Here is an 18,363-nt window from a genome sequence, read left to right on the forward strand (position 1 = left end):
TATACTGGTACCTGTCTGAAGGATGCTCTATGTTTACTGGTACTTGTCTGAAGGATGCTCTGTGTATACTGGTACCTGTTTGAAGGATGCTGTGTGTATACTGATACCTGTCTGAAGGATGCTCTGTGTATACTGGTACCTGTCTGAAGGATGCTCTGTGTATACTTGTACCTGTCTGAAGGATGCTCTGTGTATTCTGGTACTTGTCTGAAGGATGCTCTATGTATACTGGTACCTGTCTGAAGAATGCTCTGTGTATACTGGTACCTATCTGAAGGATGCTCTGTGTATACTGGTACCTGTCTGAAGGGTGCTCTGTGTATACTGGTACCTGTCTGAAGGATGCTCTGTGTATTCTCGTACCTGTCTGAAGGATGCTCTGTGTATTCTCGTACCTGTCTGAAGGATGATCTCTGTATTCTCGTACCTGTCTGAAGGATGCTCTGTGTATTCTCGTACCTGTCTGAAGGATGCTCTGTGTATTCTCGTACCTGTCTGAAGGATGCTCTGTGTATTCTCGCACCTGTCTGAAGGATGCTCTGTGTATTCTCGCACCTGTCTGAAGATGCTCTGTGTATTCTCGTACCTGTCTGAAGGATGCTCTGTGTATTCTCGTACCTGTCTGAAGGATGCTCTGTGTATTCTCGTACCTGTCTGAAGGATGCTCTGTGTATTCTCGTACCTGTCTGAAGGATGCTCTGTGTATTCTCGTACCGGTCTGAAGGATGCTCTGTGTATTCTCGTACCTGTCTGAAGGATGCTCTGTGTATTCTCGTACCTGTCTGAAGGATGCTCTGTGTATTCTCGTACCTGTCTGAAGGATGCTCTGTGTATTCTCGTACCTGTCTGAAGGATGCTCTGTGTATTCTCGTACCTGTCTGAAGGATGCTCTGTGTATTCTCGTACCTGTCTGAAGGATGCTCTGTGTATTCTCGTACCTGTCTGAAGGATGCTCTGTGTATTCTCGTACCTGTCTGAAGGATGCTCTGTGTATTCTCGTACCTGTCTGAAGGATGCTCTGTGTATTCTCGTACCTGTCTGAAGGATGCTCTGTGTATTCTCGTACCTGTCTGAAGGATGCTCTGTGTATTCTCGTACCTGTCTGAAGGATGCTCTGTGTATTCTCGTACCTGTCTGAAGGATGCTCTGTGTATTCTCGTACCTGTCTGAAGGATGCTCTGTGTATTCTCGTACCTGTCTGAAGGATGCTCTGTGTATTCTCGTACCTGTCTGAAGGATGCTCTGTGTATTCTCGTACCTGTCTGAAGGATGCTCTGTGTATTCTCGTACCTGTCTGAAGGATGCTCTGTGTATTCTCGTACCTGTCTGAAGGATGCTCTGTGTATTCTCGTACCTGTCTGAAGGATGCTCTGTGTATTCTCGTACCTGTCTGAAGGGAGCTGTATAGCAAAAAAATGTAGCACTTTTGTTTACCTTCCGATTTCCTCCAGTTTGGGTGCACAAGACAAAGTCTTTTCACTCTTTGTAAAAAATATTTATCAAAAATATACCTCAAACAACAACTGAGAAAAGACTGATTTACTGAAAATGCCCTTTAGTACGGTGGTAGGCCTATATGGGACGACGTAAGGTTGTTTGGACACTTGGTGCCGAGAGAACAATGCTTATACGAATTTATAATTGTTACCTTTCCTCTAAATAACGTATCTTTATTTCACAAAAAATAAGGTTTGTAAGTTCTTGGAATGTTGCAAAAAGTCTGCCATTTACTCCCACATAACTCCCAAAGTATTTATAATATTTCCAAAAATGAATAATTGTTAATTAGAGAAATCCTTATTCTACAATTTCTGTGAATATTATTACATTTAATTAAATAATAAAGGCACAGTAGGTACCGTAAAGTGAATAAGTTACTTCCGAGATATCGGCCGGGAGCGCCGACCGGCCCCCCGTCTCAAAAAAAAAAAAATCTCGAAAATCGCGTTTGTTTGGGTGCATTTCTTAGTAAACTGGTGTTCTAGTGCAGTTATCCTCTTCAAAACAGCGTTTTCTCTTACTCAAAGACGACATGGAGAGGAGTAACTCATTTATATCGAAATATTCCCGATGGTCTCTCGCCATAATATGGCTTATTTTATTCAGTCTAGAGTATATAACATGTTTGTATGTTATATATAGTGTTTATTATATCATATTAGATCAATTCTGATAGATAAATAAGCCGTAGAGTTGATATATAAGCTGATATAAGCGTAATAATGAAGTAATTTTCCTGGCACTCTCGGGAGCGGCGGTAGGCCTGGTAGGCTCAAAGTCTACGGATAAACTCCGCCTACTGTTTTATGATGCCAAATAGTCAGTTATTATATTAGAAAGAATAATGCAAGAAAAAGAGATAAAAACAAGGAATATATTCCAAAAAATACATGGGCTGTGAGCAGACTCGCTACCCACGTCGCCGTCACCATACCTGATATAAAAGGCTATAATTTCTTGTAGAAACGTCGTAGAACATTCATTCTAGTACCATTGTGTTGCCAAAGAGTTAAGCTATTTTTCGGTATGAATAACTCAACTTCCATAATTTTTCGATAATTCTTGACAGCACGCGGAAAATTGGGATACAGCCCCCTGAAGGATGCTCTGTGTATACTGGTACCTGTCTGAAGGATGTTCTGTGTTTTCTCGTACCTGTCTGAAGAATCCTCTGTATATACTGGTACGTGTCTGAATGATGTTCTGTGTATACTGGTACCTGTCTGAAGGATGCTCTATGTATACTGGTACCTGTCTGAAGGATGCTCTGTGTATGACTCAAGAAATCGTAATGACACGATTGCAAACAAACCATACTCCCGGCCGGGATTGAACCCGCGGTCATAGAGTCCCAAAACTCCAGCCCGTCGCGTTAGCCACTAGACCAGCTAGCCACAATAAGATTCATCCAACTAGGTATATTTCTACACCATAGAAAGGTTAGCACAGGCACCTCTGTGACCACTAATGCAAGTTTTTACAGACGAATCTCCAGCTATCGTGGCCGTGACGAACTCTAGCTCAAGTCCCTTCACTGCCGTCAACATGACTGACTGGAGTTTTGAGACTCTATGACCGCGGGTTCAATCCCGGCCGGGGGTATGGTTTGTTTGCAATCGTGTCATTACGATTTCTTGAGTCATGTTGACGGCAGTGAAGGGACTTGAGCTAGAGTTCGTCACGGCCACGCTAGCTGGAGATTCGTCTGTAAAAACTTGCATTTGTGGTCACAGAGGTGCCTGTGCTAACCTTTCTATGGTGTAGAAATATACCTAGTTGGATGAATCTTACTGTGGCTAGCTGGTCTAGTGGCTAACGCGACGGGCTGGAGTTTTGAGACTCTATGACCGCGGGTTCAATCCCGGCCGGGGATATGGTTTGGTATGCTCTGTGTATTCTCATACCTGACTGAAGGATGTTCTGTGTGTGCTTGTACGTGTCTGAAGGACGCTCTGTGTATACTGGTATCTGTCTGAAGGATGTTCTGTGTGTACTGGTACCTGTCTGGAGGATGCTCTGTGTATACTGGTACCTGACTGAAGGATGTTCTCTGTGTACTGGTACCTCTCTGGTGGATGCTCTATGTATACTGGTACCTGACTGAAAGATGTTCTGTGTGTACTGGTACCAGACTGATGGATGCTCTGTGTATACTGGTACCTATCTGAAGGATGCTCTGTGTATACAAGGTAACAAGTTTGTTGGTTGGTGTAGTATATTACGAGCATATTGACTACATGAAGGTTGTTAAGGCCATTCCAGGATGCTATAATCCCTATAACAAGATTAAAATAAACTCTAAATTTGTATATACTGATATATTCACCCGTTTAAGTACATACATACCCCGCTAATGACGTCGGGTCGCATGTAAACAACGTCTTGTGTTTACCTGGAGAGAGCTCCGGGGGTCAACGCCCCCGCGGCCCGGTCTGTGACCAGGCCTCCTGGTGGATCAGAGCCTGATCAACCAGGCTGTTACTGCTGGCTGCACGCAAACCAACGTACGAGCCACAGCCCGGCTGGTCAGGAACCGACTTTAGGTGCTTGTCCAGTGCCAGCTTGAAGACTGCCAGGGGTCTATTGGTAATCCCCCTTATGTATGCTGGGAGGCAGTTGAACAGTCTCGGGCCCCTGACCCTTATTGTATGGTCTCTTAACGTGCTAGTGACACCCCTGCTTTTCATTGGGGGAATGTTGCATCGTCTGACAAGTCTTTTGCTTTCGTAGTGAGTGATTTTCATGTGCAAGTTCGGTACTAGTCCCTCTAGGATTTTCCAGGTGTATATAATCATGTATCTCTCCCGCCTGCGTTCCAGCGAATACATGTTTAGGAACCTCAAGCGCTCCCAGTAATTGAGGTGTTTTATCTCCGTTATGCACGCCGTGAAGGTTCTCTGTACATTTTCTAGGTCAGCAATTTCACCTGCCTTGAAAGGTGCTATTAGTGTGCAGCAATATTCCAGCCTAGATAGAACAAGTGACCTGAAGAGTGTCATCATGGGCTTGGCCTCCCTAGTTTTGAAGGATCTCATTATCCATCCTGTCATTTTTCTAGCAGATGCGATTGATACAATGTTATGGTCCTTGAAGGTGAGATCCTCCGACATAATCACTCCCAGGTCTTTGACGTTGGTGTTTCGCTCTATTTTGTGGCCAGAATTTGTTTTGTACTCTGATGAAGATTTAATTTCCTCGTGTTTACCATATCTGAGTAATTGAAATTTCTCATCGTTGAACTTCATATTGTTTTCTGCAGCCCACTGAAAGATTTGGTTGATGTCCGCCTGGAGCCTTGCAGTGTCTGCAATGGAGGACACTGTCATGCAGATTCGGGTGTCATCTGCAAAAAAAGACACGGTGCTGTGGCGGACATCCTTGTCTATGTCGGATATGAGGATGAGGAACAAGATGGGAGCGAGTACTGTGCCTTGTGGAACAGAGCTTTTCACCGTAGCTCCCTCGGACTTTACTCTATTGACGACTACTCTCTGTATCCTGTTAGTGAGGAAATTATAGATACATCGACCGACTTTTCCTGTTATTCCTTTAGCACGCATTTTGTGCTCTATTACGCCATGGTCACACTTGTCGAAGGCTTTTGCAAAGTCTGTATATATTACATCTGCATTCTTTTTGTCTTCTAGTGCATCTAGGACCTTGTCGTAGTGATCCAATAGTTGAGACAGACAGGAGCGACCTGTTTTAAACCCATGTTGCCCTGGGTTGTGTAACTGATGGGTTTCTAGATGGGTGGTGATCTTGCTTCTTAGGACCCTTTCAAAGATTTTTATGATATGGGATGTTAGTGCTATCGGTCTGTAGTTCTTTGCTGTTGCTTTACTGCCCCCTTTGTGGAGTGGGGCTATGTCTGTTGTTTTTAGTAACTGTGGGACGACCCCCATGTCCATGCTCCCTCTCCATAGGATGGAAAAGGCTCGTGATAGGGGCTTCTTGCAGTTCTTGATGAACACGGAGTTCCATGAGTCTGGCCCTGGGGCAGAGTGCATGGGCATGTCATTTATCGCCTGTTCGAAGTCATTTGGCGTCAGGATAACATCGGATAGGCTTGTGTTAACCAAATTCTGTGGCTCTCTCATAAAAAATTCATTTTGATCTTCGACTCTCAGTCTGGTTAGCGGCTTGCTAAAAACTGAGTCATATTGGGACTTGAGTAGCTCACTCATTTCCTTGCTGTCATCTGTGTAGGACCCATCTTGTTTAAGTAGGGGCCCAATACTGGACGTTGTTCTCGACTTTGATTTGGCGTAGGAGAAGAAATACTTTGGGTTTCTTTCGATTTCATTTATGGCTTTTAGTTCTTCCCGCGATTCCTGACTCCTATAAGATTCCTTTAGCTTAAGTTCGATGCTTGCTATTTCTCTGACCAGTGTCTCCCTACGCATTTCAGATATATTGACCTCTTTTAGCCGCTCTGTTATTCTTTTCCGTCTCCTGTAAAGGGAGCGCCTGTCTCTTTCTATTTTACATCTACTCCTCCTTTTTCTTAGAGGAAGTTAATCTGTTCCAGGCATAAGTTGGGGTCTGTGTTGCTTAGTATATCTTCCCAGCTTATATCGGTTAGGACTTGATTTACTTGGTCCCACTTTATGTTTTTGTTATTAAATTGAATTTGGTGAATGCTCCCTCGTGACTAGTCTCATTATGTCGGTCTGGGGCTCCACGCATACATGTCTGAACCTCAATTATGTTGTGATCTGAGTATATTGTTTTTGATATGGTGACATTTCTTATCAGATCATCATTGTTAGTGAAGATGAGGTCTAGTGTATTCTCCAGTCTAGTAGGCTCTATTATTTGCTGGTTTAAATTGAATTTTGTGCAGAGATTTAAAAGCTCGTGTGAGTGTGAGTTTTCATCAGAGGTGCCTCCTGGTGATATTACTGCAACAATATTATTTGCTATATTCCTCCATTTTAGGTGCCTTAAGTTGAAATCCCCCAGGAGCAAGATGTTGGGTGCAGGAGCTGGAAGATTTTCCAGACAGTGGTCAATTTTTAACAGCTGTTCCTGGAATTGCTGGGATGTTGCATCTGGAGGCTTATAGACTACCACAATGACTAGGTTTTGGTTCTCGACCTTTACTGCTAAAATTTCCACTACATAATTTGAGGCATTAAGCAGTTCTGTTCAAACAAGTGACTCTGCAATGTACAGGCCAACCCCCCCCCCTTTTGCCTGTTCACTCTGTCACATCTGTATAGGTTGTAACCTGGGATCCATATTTCGTTGTCCAAGTGATCCTTTATGTGGGTCTCAGTGAAAGCCGCGAACATTGCCTTTGCCTCTGCAAGCAGTCCACGGATGAAAGGTATTTTGTTGTTTGTTGCTGGCTTTAGACCCTGTATATTTGCAAAGAAGAATGTCATCTGACTGGTGGTATTGTTGGTACTGGGGGGGGGGATATTTTTTCCGGCATTAGTATCTGTATCTGTTGGTTTGGAGAGGAGGCCATTGACTGTGGTTCCACTCCAGGAATGACTGGATTTGGTGTACGATTTCTGCCATTTCCTGCCAGTTTTTTTCCTTCCTGCCACTAAAAAACCTCTCCCTCTTGAGTGGTTGTGGCTACCCAGGTTTTCCCATGGCCTGGATGTTTTGTATCTTTTTGTCCCCTTTAGATGGTGTGCCTGGCAATTTAAGTTATAGCACAGTCTTTCCTGTACTGAAGAGGTACACATTTCAGGGTGAAAAATCTTACAGGAAGGGAGTTTGCATTTTCCTGTTGTCATATGGGCACGGCATTTTCTAGGGTGATCATAGTTGCACGTCCCGTCTGTTTTTCCAGATTTCCCATGTCTGCAGATACCAAGTGCATAGTATGTGCACAGGCTTGGTTTCCGTTTGCCTTGGGTTTCTGTGACTGTATTCCCTGTTGGTGCATGTTTCCCTGTCTTATTCCTATCCTCCCTAGCACCAACAATGGAGCTCCCACCAGTTGTTTTTGGTAATATATTCTCACTATTGCTAGTGGAGTCCTCTTGTTTGCTATTTCCTGCGGTATTTCTAGTTTGCAATATTGCTTTTATCTTATCTTTGACTACACTTGTTTCCCCACTACGGCTCCTGTCCCCTATGAGGTCATTTATATGTATTCCTTCCTGCGTAAAATTCCCGACTACCTGGACAAAATCTCCAGCTTCACCATTTCTGTCTCCCAGGACAGCACCTCCAGCTTCACCATTACTGTCTCCCAGGACAGCACCTCCAGCTTCACCATTACTGTCTCCCAGGACAGCACCTCCCGCTTCACCATTACTGTCTCCCAGGACAGCACCTCCAGCTTCACCATTACTGTCTCCCAGGACAGCACCTCCCGCTTCACCATTACTGTCTCCCAGGACAGCACCTCCAGCTTCTCCATTACTGTGTGGAGTGTGTACATGCAGTTAATGCATTTTTGGAACATTTCCCGACATTTCCCAAGATATATGGCACCACACACACCATATATTATATGCAAGACAGTGAGAGTGCCCCGTGCAACATTTTGAAACTAGTCAGGAAATTATTGCAAGAGAACAGTATCAATGTAATCCAGTGGTCAGCGGACAACCCTGACATAAATCCCATCGAAAATTGTAGGGAATGAAATGACAGCAAAGTGCATAGCAGAAACACATCATTGCAGCGCTTGACTCACGAGATAAAAAAAAATATGGAAAAAATATATGCCTCACCAAATGAACATGGTAATCAGTTCTCATGGAAACATGATCAAACATTAGACAAAGTGTGTAAACTGCTTTGCTATCTGGAAGTTATCCATTATCATTCTCATTTGAGGTGTCAGTGTAGGCTGCTGCTCTCAGTGTATACTATATATCAAGAGATAGAGATATACTCATGAGAATATATACCAAGTTGATTGGTTGGTTTACCAGGTAAACTCAAGAGGGATAGCTGGAGAGAGTGTCAGGGGTCAACGCTTCCGTTGTCCTGTCTGTGACCAGGCCTATCGGTGGATCAGGGTCTGATCAACCAGGCTGTTACTGCTGGCCGCACGCAAACCTACGTACGAACCACAGCCCGGTTGGTTCAAGTACTGACTTTAGGTGCCTATCCAGCGCTTTCTTGAAGACAGCCAGGGGTCTATTGGTAATCCCCCATATGTACACTGGAAGGCATTTGAACAATCTTGGGCCCCTGACACATACTGTGTTGTCTCTTAGCGTACTCGTTGCCCCTGCTTTTCACTGAGGGTATGTTGCATCTCCTGCCGAGTCTATCGCTTGTTGATATTTTGAGCCCTATTGTTGGCAAAATTTCTAACTTTAATGTTAAAAACAACATAGATTTAGTTGATAAATTAAGCTCCTTGACTGACTTAAATGATTTTAACATGGTTAGTTTTGATGTTACTTCCTTGTTTACGAAAGTTCCTGTTGATGATTTATTAAGTTTCTTATCTGAAGAACTCGTTAATTATGATTTACCATTGCCAGTTTCTACTATCATTAAACTTATTAAACTTTGCATTGTTGATGCAAAATTTGTATTTAATGATAAGTTTTACACTCAGAAGTTTGGTATGGCAATGGGAAATCCTCTTTCACCTGTTCATAGTAACCTATACATGGAATTTTTTGAAACAAGGCTGCTTAACACAATCCTCCCTAATAGAGCTAAATGGTTCAGATATGTTGATGATATTTTGTGTCTTATGCCCAAAAATGTAGATATACACCATTTCCTTGTCAAATTAAATAGCTTAGCCCATTCTATAAATTTTACTGTTGAATTTGAAGAAAATAACTCATTGCCTTTTCTAGATGTTTTAATTATTATGGGTAATAATGAATTCAAATTTAAAATTTACAGAAAACCTACAAATAACTGTTCCTATGTCCACTATTATTCTTCCCATCTAGATAGAGTTAAACTGTCTGTTTTCTCATCAATGTTTTTGAGAGCTTTACGATTTGTAGTCCAGAGTTCATAGATGATGAAATATCCAAAATTTATGAAATAGGTAATGATTTGAAATACTCAAGAAATGTAACTGATAAATCTTTTAAAGTTGCTAGAAATACTTTTTACAATCCAAAAAGGGACAACCAGCCTTATTCAACTAAAAATATGTTGGTTCTCCCTTACCATGAAAACTTGGTTGATATGCTTTCTCTTCTTAAGACTTTTAATATTAAAGTTGTATTCAAAAATCGTGATACAGTAAAAAAAACTTTTGATAAAGAATTCCCCCCAAAATCCTGATGGATGTGTCTATAAGATTCCTTGTAAAATTTGCGATAAAGTTTATTATGGTCAAACTGGTAAAAATCTCGAACTAAGATTAAAACAACATAAATGTAGCATTAGAACTGGACAAGATTCTAATGCTCTATTATTCATGTAAGAGATTTTAAACATCCAATTGATTTTCAAAAAGTTGAGAAAGTAGTATCAAGCAAGTCCATGGTCGACAGGAATATAATTGAATCTTGTTTCATAAAAAGCAGTTTTGACAATAATATGAATATTTCATTTGGTTTATATAAATTAGATGCATTTATAATTAATAGAATTTGGGAATAATTTAATAATACATTGGACAAATAATAATTTTTTAAATTTCTTATTTCTTGGGTAGAATAGTTTGTTGGTGGGTTGTATTAAGACCTGTCTAGTTCGGCCGGCGGGACTGCTGTCTCGCGTCAGGTGTTTCGTTGTTGTGGGATCTGATAGTGAGGTGTGGGCTATCCCTTTATATACCTTCCTTTGATGCTTTACTTTCATTGTTCCTTGATAATGTGAGTAGTCACGAAAGCGTTTGGAACTTCTCCTTTCTATATATATATATATATATATATATATATATATATATATATATATATATATATATATATATATATATATATATATATATATATATATATATATATATATATATATATATATATATATATATATATATATATATATATATATATATATATATATATATGGACCACCTCCAGTGCAATATACTATGTGAAATGTCTTCTAGGAAGAGTCTAGACAGCCTTCTTACAATCCGCCTGAGCATTAGTCTTCTCATACCTCTCTTTCTCTCTCTCTCTCTCTCTCTCTCTCTCTCTCTCTCTCTCTCTCTCTCTCTCTCTCTCTCTCTCTCTCTCTCTCTCTCTCTCTCTCTCTCTCTCTCTCTCTCTCTCTCTCTCTCTCTCTCTCTCTCTCTCTCTCTCTCTCTCTCAATATATATATATATATATATCTCTCTATATATATATATATATATATATATATATATATATATATATATATATATATATATAGATATATATATATATATATATATATATACATATATATATATACATATATATATATATATATATATATATATACACATGGATATTATTGTGCCCACGAACGAGTGGGATTGATCAATAATATATATATTTCTTGCTCCAGGAGAGTTTTGGGGCGGTGATGGAAAAAACGGGACATATTCCGGTTTTTTGGGAATACTGGCTAGGAACGAGGTGGATATCGGTGTTGTGGACCTGTATGTCTCTATCGTACGTCTGAAGATCATGGACTATACTTCACCTTACCACTCTGAGGCAAGTCTTACTAGAAAGTAACATCTAGTATTAATAAGGATTTTACAAATATAAAAACAAATAAAATTATTTCTTGGGACAAGGGAAGGTGGCACTGCTTTGACTCGCAACCGAAAGAACCCGGAATCGATCCCAAGGCGGGACGAGACTAAACAGACACCTAGAAGTTAGTCTAATTTTGATACATTTTTTTTGCATTTTGTACCAATCTGGTAATAGTTGTGAGTGTAGCTGTGAGAGTAGCAATTTATACTCTATTTCAGTCAAGTTTACTGCTGCTTTTACATACTTTATCTTTAACAAGATAACATATCAAGTCTCGCTCATTAATCAAGCATTCCAAGGCTTTACTTTATATCAGAGAAGTTTCTGCTTCACTTATGAAGTAGAGAAGACCTGGGTTCAAATCCTGGTGCGAGACGCGCTAAGGGAATGTCTTCCATCACTTGCTACTTATGTTCACCTGTCAGTTAAAAAGATATGTGGAAGCTTATCGACTGTCGTGGGTCACATTCATGGGGAATAGGACGTAAATAAATCATGGAAAGTGTGGGGCTTAAACCATGGCAAGTGCCTCTAATAAGATTAATCCAACTAAGTATATTTCTATACACCATCATAAGGAGGTTTAACATGGACCACGGCTGTGGTCACAAATGCAGTTATTTTACAGACGAATCCCACACCAGCGTGACTACGGTGTACTCTAGCTCAAGTCCCTTCAAAACCGTCATTTTGACTCGGGTAAAGATGGCGTAAACGTTTTACTGGAAATAATTCACTATGTTTGGCTGTCTTGGGTTGTCCTGGTTCACTATGTTTGGCTGTCTTGGGTTGTCCTGGTTCACTATGTTTGGCTGTCTTGGGTTGTCCTGGTTCACTATGTTTGGCTGTCTTGGGTTGTCCTGGTTATTAACCCGCTGCTGCGATAAACCATTAAAAGAAAGCCTTCTTATTTTTATTCTTCATGTCATTCATATTTTTTTTCTTTCGTAAGTATAAACTTAAGTCTGAGCTTCGATATTAAGATACTTGAGAGTAGCTGGTACAGGAGTAGGCTGGTACAGGACTAGGCTGGTACAGGAGCAGGCTGGTACAGGAGTAGGCTGGTACAGAAGAAGGTTGTCTCTTCGCCTTCCACTCCCTTCAGCCACTCTGCAGGCTAGGAAAGATGGATGTATCACTCCTCCAGTGTTTCTGTGGCAAATTAACTCACAGACTCATTCCCAAACTCACACAGACTCAAACACAGCTCACACACAGACATGGCATTGCTTCTAGAGTTTGTCTGTAACGACTGCTGGGCAATAATGACAATGGCATATCTTGTAGCCTGACTTTCTTTTTGAAAGTCGTCCAATGTCATTACCAACGACTTCACCACCCTAACACCCTCACCCTAACACCCTCACCCTAACACCCTCACCCTAACACCCTCACCATAACACCCTCACCCTAACACCCTCACCCTAACACCCTCACCCAAACACCCTCACCATAACACCCTCACCCTAACACCCTCACCCTAACACCCTCACCCTAACACCCTCACCCTAACACCCTCACCCTAACAACCACACCCTAACACCCTCGCCACCCTAACACCCTCGCCACCCTAACACCCTCGCCACCCTAACACCCTCGCCACCCTAACACCCTCGCCACCCTAACACCCTCGCCACCCTAACACCCTCGCCACCCTAACACCCTCGCCAACCTAACACCCTCGCCACCCTAACACCCTCGCCACCCTAACACCCTCACCATAACACCCTCACCCTAACACCCTCACCCTAACACCCTCACCCTAACACCCTCACCCTACCACCCTCACCCTAACACCCTCACCCAAATACCCTCACTCTAACACCCTCACCCTAACACCCTCACCATAACACCCGCACCATAACACCCTCACCCTAACACCCTCACCCTAACACCCTCACCCTAACACCCTTACCCTAACACCCTCACCATAACACCCTCACCATAACACCCTCACCCTAACACCCTCACCCTAACACCCTCACCCTAACACCCTCACCCTAACACCCTCACCCTAACACCCTCACCATAACACCCTCACCATAACACCCTCACCCTAACACCCTCATCCTAACACCCTCACCCTAACACCCTTACCCTAACACCCTCACCCTAACACCCTCACCATAACACCCTCACCCTAACACCCTCACCCTAACACCCTCACCCTAACACCCTCACCCTACCACCCACACCCTCACCCTAATACCCTCACCCTAACACCCTCACCATAACACCCTCACCCTAACACCCTCACCCTAACACCCTCGCCCTAACACCCTCACCCTAACACCCTCACCCTAACACCCTCACCCTACCACCCTCACCATAACACCCTCACCCTAACACCCTCACCCTAACACCCTCACCCTAACACCCTCACCCTAACACCCTCACCCTAACACCCTCACCCTAACACTCGCACCATAACACCCTCACCCTAACACCCTCACCCTAACACCCTCGCCCTAACACCCTCACCCTAACACCCTTACCCTCACCCTAACACCCTCACCCTAACACCCTCACCCTAACACCCTCACCCTAACACCCTCACCCTAACACCCTCACCCTAACACCCTCACTCTAACACCCTCACTCTAACACACTCACCCTAACAAACTCACCCTAACACCCTCACCCTAACACCCTCACCCTAACACCCTCACTCTAACACCCTCACTCTAACACCCTCACCCAAACACCCTCACCCTAACACAATCACTCTAACACCCTCACTCTAACACCCTCAAACTAACACCCTCAACCTAACACCCTCACTCTAACACCCTCGCTCTAACACTCTCACTCTAACACCCTCACTCTAACACCCTCACCCTAACACCCTCACCCTAACACCCTCACCCTAACACCCTCACCCTAACACCCTCACTCTAACACCCTCACTCTAACACCCTCACTCTAACACCCTCACCCTAACACCCTCACTCTAACACCCTCGCTCTAACACCCTCACTCTAACACCCTCACTCTAAAACCGTCACCCTAACACCCTCACCATAACACCCTCACCCTAACACCCTCACTCTAACACCCTCACTCTAACACCCTCACTCTAACACCCTCACCCTAACACCCTCACTCTGACACCCTCACTCTAACACCCTCACTCTAACACCCTCACTCTAACACTCTCACTCTAACACCCTCACTCTAACACCCTCACTCTAACACCCTCACGCTAACACCCTCACTCTAACACCATCACCCTAACACCGTCACTCTAACACCCTCACTCTAACACCCTCACTCTAACGCCCTCACTCTAACACCCTCACCCTAACACCCTCACTCTAACATCCTCGCTCTAACACCCTCACTCTAACACCCTCACCCTAACACCCTCACTCTAACACCCTCGCTCTAACACCCTCACTCTAACATTCTCACTCTAACACCCTGACTCTAACACCCTCACTCTAACACCCTCACCCTAACACCCTCACTCTAACACCCTCGCTCTAACACCCTCGCTCTAACACCCTCACCCTAACACCCTCACTCTAACACCCTCACTCTAACACCCTCACTCTAACACCCTCACTCTAACAACCTCACTCTAACACCCTCACTCTAACACCCTCACTCTAACACCCTCACTCTAACACCCTCTCTCTAACACCCTCACTCTAACACCCTCACTCTAACACCCTCACTCTAATACCCTCACTCTAACACCCTTACTCTAACACGATCACTCTAACACCCTCACTCTAACACCCTCACCCTAACACCCTCACCCTAACACCCTCACTCTAACACCCTCACACTAACACCCTCACTCTAACACCCTCACTCTAACACCCTCACACTAACACCCTCACTCTAACACCCTCACTCTAACACCCTCACTCTAACACCCTCACTCTAGCACCCTCACTCTAACACCCTCGCTCTAACACCCTCACCCTAATACCCTCACTCTAACACCCTCACTCTAACACCCTCACTCTAGCACCCTCACTCTAACACCCTCACTCTAACACCCTCACTCTAACACCCTCACTCTAACACCCTCACCCTAACACCCTCACTCTAACACTCTCACTCTAACACCCTCACTCTAACACCTTCACCCTAACACCCTCACCCTAACACCCTCACTCTAACACTCTCACTCTAACACCCTCACTCTAACACCCTCACCCTAACACCCTTACCCTAACACCCTCACTCTAACACCCTCACTCTATCACCCTCACTAACAACCTCACCCTAACACCCTCACCCTAACACCCTCACTCTAACACATCACTCTAACACCTCACCCTAACACCCTCACCCTAACACCCTCACACTAACACCCTCACTCTAACACCTCACTCTAACACCTCACTCTAACACCCTCACTCTAACACCCTCACTCTAACACCCTCACTCTAACACCCTCACTCTAACACCCTCACTCTAACACCCTAACACTAACACCCTCACTCTAGCACCTCACACTAACACCCTCACTCTAACACCCTCACTCTAACACCCTCACCCTAACACCCTCACTCTAACACTCTCACTCTAACACCCTCACTCTAACACCCTCACCCTAACACCCTCACTCTAACACTCTCACTCTACCACCCTCACTCTAACACCCTCACCCTAACACCCTCACACTAACACCCTCACTCTAACACCTCACTCTAACACCCACACACTATCACGCTCACTCTAACACCTCACTCTAACACCTCACACTAACACCTCACTCTAATACCTCACTCTAACACCTCACTCTAACACCTCACTCTAACACCTCACCCTAACACCTCACACTAACACCCTCACACTAACACCCTCACTCTAACACCTCACTCTAACACCCTCACAGTATCACGCTCACTCTAGCTCCTCACTCTAACACCTCACTCTAACACCTCACTCTAACACCTCACACTAACACCCTCACACTAACACCCTCACTCTAACACCTCACACTAACACCCTCACACTATCACGCTCACTCTAACACCTCACTCTAACACCTCACTCTAAAACCTCACTCTAACACCTCACTCTAAAACCTCACTCTAACACCTCACAATAACACCTCACTCTAACACCTCACTCTAACACCTCACTCTAACACCTCACTCTAACACCTCACTCTAACACCTCACTCTAACACCTCACTCTAACACCTCACTCTAACACCTCACTCTAACACCTCACTCTAACACCTCACACTAACACCCTCACACTAACACCCTCACTCTAACACCTCACTCTAACACCCTCACACTATCACGGTCACTCTAACACCTCACTCTAACACCTCACTCTAACACTTCACTCTAACACCCTCACACTATCACGCTCACTCTAACACCTCACTCTAACACCTCACTCTAACACCTCACTCTAACACCTCACTCTAACACCTCACTCTAACACCTCACTCTAACACTTCACACTAACACCCTCACACTAACACCCTCACTCTAACACCTCACTCTAACACCCTCACACTATCACGCTCGCTCTAACACCTCACTCTAACACCTCACTCTAACACCTCACTCTAACACCTCACTCTAACACCTCACTCTAACACCTCACTCTAACACCTCACTCTAACACCTCACTCTAACACCTCACACTAACACCCTCACACTAACACCCTCACTCTAACATCTCACTCTAACACCCTCACACTATCACGGTCACTCTAACACCTCACTCTAACACCTCACTCTAACACCTCACACTAACACCCTCACACTAACACCCTCACTCTAACACCTCACACTAACACCCTCACACTATCACGCTCACTCTAACACCTCACTCTAACACCTCACTCTAACACCTCACTCTAACACCTCACTCTAACACCTCACTCTAACACCTCACTCTAAGACCCTCACACTAACACCCTCACTCTAACACCTCACTCTAACACCCTCACACTAACACCTCACTCTAACACTTCACTCTAACACCCTCACACTATCACGCTCACTCTAACACCTCACTCTAACATCTCACTCTAACACCTCACTCTAACACCTCACTCTAACACCTCACTCTAACACCTCACTCTAACACCTCACTCTAACACCTCACTCTAACACCTCACACTAACACCCTCACACTAACACCCTCACTCTAACATCTCACTCTAACACCCTCACACTATCACGGTCACTCTAACACCTCACTCTAACACCTCACTCTAACACCTCACACTAACACCCTCACACTAACACCCTCACTCTAACACCTCACACTAACACCCTCACACTATCACGCTCACTCTAACACCTCACTCTAACACCTCACTCTAACACCTCACTCTAACACCTCACTCTAACACCTCACTCTAACACCTCACTCTAACACCCTCACACTAACACCCTCACTCTAACACCTCACTCTAACACCCTCACACTAACACCTCACTCTAACACTTCACTCTAACACCCTCACACTATCACGCTCACTCTAACACCTCACTCTAACATCTCACTCTAACACCTCACTCTAACACCTCACTCTAACACCCTCACACTAACACCCTCACACTAACACCCTCACTCTAACACCCCACTCTAACACCCTCAGACTTTCACGCTCACTCTAACACCTCACTCTAACACCTCAGTCTAACACCTCACTCTAACACCTCACTCTAATACCTCACTCTAACACCCCACTCTAACACCTCACTCTAACACCTCACTCTAACACCTCACAATAACACCTCACTCTAACACCTCACTCTAATACCTCACTCTAACACCTCACTCTAACACCTCACTCTAACACCTCACACTAACACCTCACACTAACACCTCACTCTAACACCTCACTCTAACACCTCACTCTAACACCTCACTCTAACACATCACTCTAACACCTCACTCTAACACCTCACTCTAACACCTCACTTTTACACCTCACTCTAACACCTCACTCTAACACCTCACTCTAACACCTCATTCTAACACCTCACTCTAACACCTCACTCTAATACCTCACTCTAACACCTAACACTAACACCTCACACTAACACCTCACTCTAACACCTCACACTATCACGCTCACTCTAGCACCTCACTCTAACACCTCACTCTAACATCTCACTCTAACACCTCACTCTAACACCTCACTCTAACACATCACTCTAACACCTCACTCTAACACCTCACTCTAACACCTCACTCTAACACCTCACACTAACACCTCACAGTAACACCTCACACTAACACTT

The 18,363-nt window shown here is 44.0% G+C and overlaps 1 protein-coding gene across 1 annotated transcript in view; it reads left to right on the forward strand.

Moving 5' to 3' along the window:
- LOC138853370 (ionotropic receptor 21a-like) overlaps window positions 1-18,363 on the forward strand; it is a 106,542-nt gene that overhangs the window by 36,549 nt on the left and 51,630 nt on the right. The window contains 1 exon segment of the mRNA XM_070089617.1: window positions 10,933-11,084. Within this exon segment, the coding sequence (XP_069945718.1) occupies window positions 10,933-11,084 (152 nt within the window).

The sequence above is a fragment of the Cherax quadricarinatus genome, chromosome 2 (genome assembly GCF_038502225.1).
Source record: "Cherax quadricarinatus isolate ZL_2023a chromosome 2, ASM3850222v1, whole genome shotgun sequence".
NCBI lineage: Eukaryota > Metazoa > Arthropoda > Malacostraca > Decapoda > Parastacidae > Cherax > Cherax quadricarinatus.